The sequence below is a fragment of the Otolemur garnettii genome, unplaced genomic scaffold, assembly GCF_000181295.1.
Source record: "Otolemur garnettii isolate 467f Iridium unplaced genomic scaffold, OtoGar3 scaffold00174, whole genome shotgun sequence".
In the NCBI taxonomy this organism is placed as follows: domain Eukaryota; kingdom Metazoa; phylum Chordata; class Mammalia; order Primates; family Galagidae; genus Otolemur; species Otolemur garnettii.
This window is the reverse complement of record NW_003852569.1, coordinates 1,930,961-1,937,590: the sequence shown is the minus strand read 5'-3', so window position 1 is coordinate 1,937,590 and position 6,630 is coordinate 1,930,961. Positions and strand designations below refer to the sequence as shown.

The 6,630-nt window shown below is 44.3% G+C and overlaps 1 protein-coding gene across 1 annotated transcript in view; it reads left to right on the top strand.

Moving 5' to 3' along the window:
• Positions 1 to 6,630, top strand: part of GABPB2 (GA binding protein transcription factor beta subunit 2) — a 59,995-nt gene that overhangs the window by 45,175 nt on the left and 8,190 nt on the right. The window contains 2 exon segments of the mRNA XM_023519432.1: positions 3,782 to 3,841; positions 3,844 to 3,894. Coding sequence (XP_023375200.1) covers positions 3,782 to 3,841; positions 3,844 to 3,894 — 111 coding nt within the window.

Below are 6,630 nucleotides of genomic sequence, written 5' to 3'. Positions count from 1 at the left end.
GAGCCCAGGAGTTGGAGGTTGCTGTGAGCTGTAATGCCACGGTACTCTACCCAGGGGGATAGCTTGAGGCTCTGTCTCAAAAAAAAAAAAAAAAAGAAGTGTATCAGGCTTGGCTCCCATAGCACAGTGCCAGCCACATGCACCAAGGGGTGGCAGGTTTGAACCCAGCCAGGTCTAGCTAAACAACAATGACAAGTGCAACAAAAAATAGCTGGGCGTTGTGATGGGTGCCTGTAGTCCCAGCTACTTGGAAGGCTGAGGCAAGAGAATCACTTAAGCCCAAGAGTTTGAGGTTGCTGTGACCTGTCATGCCACGGCACTCTACTGAGGGTAACATAATGAAACTCTGTTTCAAAAAATAAATTAATAAAATAAAAAATATATGTATATATATAAATTTGTAAATTTGTTTAATGTATACACTGTTACTATTAGTTAGGAATAGAGCTGGGTGCAATGGCATTTTGGGAGGTTGAGGAGGGAAGATCACTTGAAGGCTTAGGCCAGGAGTTCAAGGCCAGCCTAGGCAACATAAGTGAGAACTCATCTCTATAAAAAATAAAAAAATATTAGCCAGATGTGCTGGTGTGCACTTATAGTCCCAGCTACTTGGGAAGCTGAGTTAAGAGGATCACTTCAGCCCACTTCAGGTTACAGTGATCTATGATAGGGCCACTGCACATCAGAGCAAGACCCTGTGTCTTACAAAAAAGCAAATTAGGAATAGGAGGTTAACTGCAAGCAGTGAGGAGAACTCTAAAGAATATAGGAATAGCCAATATATAGGGAGCAGCCACTAGTTCTGTACTGACAAAGTTTAATGTCAGGCCAGCTAACAAAAAATGTTTATAGGGCCCAGCTCCAGCATCACAAGGCAGGCAATGAAGTGTAAATTTGGAGATGAGAGGGATTAAATTCATAACTGGCATAAAAGCATCTCTGAAATGATAGTGAAAGGCATAAGGAAATGCAGTTCATCTTATAAAAGATAGATTTGTGCAAAATGTTGAGTAATGCTTTTGATTCATAATGTTAGGCATTATAAATAAATAAATACTTAGCTGTGAAAATACCACATAGCCACAAGAGAAACAGGTTATGACAAAAGTTTGTTTTAATTAATTAATTTATTTATTTATTTCAATAGAGTCTCACTTTGTCATCCTCAGTAGAGCACTGTGGCAACATAGCTCACAGCAACCTCAAACTCTTTGTCTCCCTATAGGCACAAGCCATAATGCCCACCTATTTTTAGAGACAAGGTCTTGCTCTGGCTCAGGCTGGTCTTGAACTCATGAGCTCAGGCAATCCACCCACCTTGGCTTCCCAGAGTGCTAGGATTACAGGTATGAGCCACCATGCCTGGCCTATGAAGAAGTTCTTTTTACTTATTTATTTTTGAGACAGAGTCTCACTTTGTCGCTCTCCATAGAGTGCTGTGTCATCATAGCTCACAGCAACCTCCAACTCCTGGGCTTAGGTGATTCTCCTGCCTCAGCCTCCCAAGTAGCTGGGACCACAGGTGCCCACCACAATGCCCGGCTATTTTTTGTTGCAGTTTGGCTGGGGCCGGGTTTGAACCCACCACCCTCAGTACGTGGGACTAGCGCCCCACTCACTGAGCCACAGGCACCACCCAAGAAGTTCTTTTTAAAAGCACATCATGACCACCTGTGGTGGCTCATGCCTAAAACCTAGCACTCTGGAAGGCTGAGGTAGGATGATCACTTGAGGCAAGTAGTTCCAGACCAGCCTGGGCTAGAGCAAGACCCAGTCACTATAAAAGATAGAAAAATTAAGGCTGGGGTCAGTGGCTTACGCCTATAATCCCAGCACTCTGGGAGGCAGAGGTGGGCAGATTGCCTGAGCTCATGAGTTCAAGACCACCCTGAGCTAGAGCAAGACCCCACTTCTAAAAATAGCCAGGTGTTGTGGCAGGCACCTGTAGTCCCAGCTACTTGGGAGGCTGAGGCAAGAGAATTGATTGAGCCCAGGAATCTGAGGTTGCTGTGAGCTATGACGCCACAGCACTCTTACTGAGGATGATAAAGAGAGACTCTGTCTCAAAAAAAAGAAAGAAAGAAAAATTAGCCAGACATGGTGGCAGATGCCTACAAGTCCCAGATATTAGGGAGGCTGAGGCAAGAAGATTGCTTCAGCCCAGGAGTTTGAGGTTACAGTAAATTATGCTGACACCACTATGTTCTGGCCTAGGTGACAGAGTGAGATATGTTCCCAAAAAAAGGTACATCAGGGCTGAGCAGGGTGGCTTATGCCTGTAATCTTAACACTCTAGGAGGCCAAGGCAAGTGGATTGCTTGAGCTCAGGAGTTTGAGACCATCCTGAGCAAGAGTGAGACCCCTATCTCTACTAAAACTAGAAAAAAAAAATAGAAAAACTGAGGCAAGAGGATTGTTTAAACCCAAGAGTTGTAAGTTGCTGTGAGCTATGATGATGCCACAGCACTCTACCCAGGGCGACATTGTGAGACTCGGTCTCAAAAAAAAAAAAAAAAAGTACGTTATGATATAACAAAGTAAATAAATAATTGCTTTTAGCATTAATCCATAGTACTACCGATTGATATTCTATACATGAAACGTCAGCTTTTTTGGCCAGGCTCGGTGGCTCATGCCGGTAAACCTAGCACTCTTGGAGGCTGAGGAGAGAGGATCACCTGAAGACAGGAGTTTGAGACCAGCCTGACCAAGACTGAGACCTGATCTCCCCTGAAAATACAAAAAACTAGCCAAGTGTTGTGACAGGCACCTGCAGTCCCAGCTACCATGGCACTCTAGCCTAGAGCAACAGGGCATGGTGGCTCATGCCTGTAGTCCTAGCTACTCCAGAGGCTAAGGAAGGAGGATTGCTTGAGCCAGGAGTTTGAGATTGTTGTGAGCTAGACTGAGGCAATGGCATTCTAGCCCAGGCAACCATGAGATTCTCAAAAAGCAACAACAAAAGGGAAACTTGAGCTTTTTAACTTTTTTTTTTTTTTGCACTAAAGATGAATCATCTTCTTCACACCTATCTAGCTGATAAACAAAGGTAGATGGTTAAGTAAAGCTCAAGGGGGCTTGTTCCCTCACCACTGCTGAACTTGGGGTGAGACATGCTTTATTCTTTCTGCCTGCTGCCAAGGAGAGCTCGGGACAGCCAGCCTGGGGAGTGGGTGGTACTCATGGGTCTGTTAGCTACTAATGTTCAACCCTGACAGTGCCAAGAGAATGATCAAATAATGGGAATATAGTGGTCCTTTACCAAACACATTAATTTAATCCACTTTAAGGGAGAAACTTTTTAAACCTGAAAAACATTTTATCACTGGGCAGCTCCTGTGGCTCAAAGAAGTAGGGCACCGGCCCCATATGCCAAAGGTGGTGGGTTCAAACCCAGCCCTGGCTAAAAACTGCAAAAATAAAAAAAACAAAAAACACATTTTATTGCAATGATAATTGGTTTATATCAGTTTGGATTAGAGAGAGAATAAGATTAAGCATTTTTTTTTTTTTTTTTTTTTGTAGAGACAAAGTCTCACTTTATCACCTTCAGTAGAGTGCCATGGTGTTACACAGCTCACAGCACCCTCCAATTCCTGGGCCTACGTGATTCTCTTGCCTCAGCCTCCCAAGTAGCTAGGACTACAGGCTCCTACCACAACGCCCAGCTAAGATTAAGCATTTTAGAGTGAAAAGCTGAGGTTTGATAGTAAGAGCCATTTTTAGTTTGCCTCAACTTATTCTCTATACTGGACCTCATTTACCTTTTTAACTGAAATAGGTGAACCTCATGTCTCAACAGTACATTTCTCAAATTCTACCACCTCAGTACTGGCCATGCTCCAGCTCTTGCTGAGGCATCAGCCCCCATCTCCAACTCAAACAGAGCCACAGGTAGGTAAGGGATATCTGCTAGGCAAGTCACCATTTCTTCTTTTGTTTTAAAGTCCTCAGCAGATTTAATTTGCATGAAATGTTAAAGAATTGCAGTTAATTAGAGGCAGTTAGGAAAAGGGGTGCAGAGTCACTGAGCATAGGAAGAAAAATCACTAGGTGTTAAAATCAGATAGCTGAATAGTACTAAACAATGACTAAGTTATTCCTTTGTATTGCTGCAGTTTTAAATGTGGTTTGCCTTGACTCCAGTTGCTTCAGATTGAAATGTTTATTCATGTATCAGCAGACTTTTTGGAGATACTCTGTTATGTTTTGACTGGTCCTGTCCTTCAGTGATTCAAAATAGCAGCCTAGATATCTCCTATTAAAGTATCAAACTATATGGAACTGCTACCTTTCTGATTATCATATCCTGTGTACTTTAGGAGAGCTTGCTTTTATTTTCACTGGAGATGTTAATTTGCATTTCCAATGGAATTGGACACATATATGCTGTATAGTGCCCTTCTGATATTTAAAACAAAAAGGTTTCAAGTCAGCCACAGCTCGTGGTCTATGGGGCTTCACAAAGGTAGAGACAAATAATCATAGATAGGGCTTGGTATTCACCTAGAAATTTTTCTGGATCCCCTGGTAGTCTGCCCGATCATAAATGAAAGTGGATTGGCAGTGCCTGTAGCTCAGTGGGTAGGACGCTGGCCACATAAACCAAGGCTGGCATGTTCGACCCCAAACCGGGCCTGCTAAAACAACAATGACAACTGCAACAAAAAAATAGCCAGGCATTGTGGCGGGTGCCGTAGTCCCAGCTACTCAGGCTGAGGCAAGAGAATCACTTAAGCCCAAGAGTTGGAGGTTGCTGTGAGCTGTGATGCCACAGCACTCTACCAAGAGCAACACAGCAAGATTCTATCTCAAAAAACAAAACAAAACATGGAGTTGGGTGGTGCCCATAGCTCAGTGGGTAGGGTACCAGCCACATGCACCAGTGCTGGTGGGTTCAAACCCAGCCCTGGCCTGCTAAAACAAAAAATATAACCAGACATTGTGGCAAAATAATAACCGGACACCACAGTACTCTATGGAGGGAGTGAGACTCTGTCTAATTGAAAAAAAAAAAAAGATGAAGAAGAAAACAGAGAGTTGTTCCTTTGGCCACACATATGCAAATCTACAAGAAAGGTGATATTGGGTGGCACCAGTGTCTTAGTGAGTAGGGCACCGGCCTCATATACCGAGCGTGGTGGTTCAAACCCAGCCCTGGCCAAATTGCAACAAAAAATAGCCGGGCGTATGCCGGCTGCCTGTAGTCCCAGCTACTCAGGAGGCTGAGGCAAGAGAATCTCTTAAGCCCAAGAGCTGAACGTTGGAAGGTTGCTGTGAGCTGTGTGACGCCACGGCACTCTACTGAGGGTGACAGAGTGAAGACACTGTCTCAAAAAAAAGGTGATATTGTAGACATCAAGGGAAAAGGTAGGCTCGGTGCCTGTGGCTCAAGCGGCTAAGGCACCAGCCACATACACCTAAAGTGGCGGGTTCGAATCCCCAGCCCAGGCCCGCCAAACAACAATGATGGCTGCAACCAAAAAAATGGCTGGGTGGTGGGCACCTGTAGTCCCAGCTACTTGGGAGGCTGAGACAGGAGACTCGCTTGAGCCCAGGAGTTGGAGATTGCTGTGAGCTGTGATGCCATGGCACTCTACCCAGGGGGATAGATTGAGACCCTGTCTCAAAAAAAAAAGGGAAAAGGTATACCACACAGACATTACCATGGCAAAACTGGAAGAATCTACAATGTCACCCAGCATGCTGTTGGCATTGTTGTAAACAAACAAGTTAAGGGCAAGATTCTTGCCCAGAGGATTCATGTTCCTATTGAGCATATTAAAAATTCTAAGAGCTGAGATAGCTTCCTGAAACCCATGAAGGAAAATGATCAGAAAAAGAAGGAAGCCAAAGAGAAAGGTACCTGTGTTCAACTGAAGCTCTAGCCTGCTACACCCAGAGAAGCACACTTCTGGAGAACCAACGGAAAGGAGACTGAGCTCCTGGAATCCATTCTCTATGAATTCATGGCATAATAGAGATATAGCATACCACACAGGAGAGCCAAGAGAATCAATGGAACCGTGATATTAGGTGCTAGAACCTATTTATTCTCCATGAATTCATGGCATAGTAGATGTACAGCATAGCACACATGGTAACCAAGAGACCCCATGTAACAGTAACATAAGGTGATGGAATCTATTCCCCAAAACTTCATGGCATACTAGTCATAAAAAGCTTTGTCACATTCAATGGCAAGGCACCTCCCTGAGCTACTGGAACCTTTTCCCTATGAATTTATAGGTATTAAAAAATAAAAGCTGGCTCAGTGCCCGTAGCACAGTGGTTACAGTGCCAGACTGAGGCTGGCGGGTCGGGTTTGAACCTGGCATGAGCCAGCTAAACAACAATGACAACTGCAACAGGTGGCTGAGCACCTGTAGCTCAGCAAGTAGGGTGCTGGCCACATACACCACGCCTGGCCCAGACCTGCTAAACAACAATGACTACTGCAACCCAAAATAGCCAGGTGTTATAGTGGGTGCCTATAGTCCCAGCTACTTGGGAGGCTGGTGCAAGAGAATTACTTGAAACCAAGACTTTGAGGTTGCTGTGAACTGTGACATCATGGCACTCTACTGAGGGGGATATAGTGATACTCTGTCTCCAAAAAAAAAAAAAAAA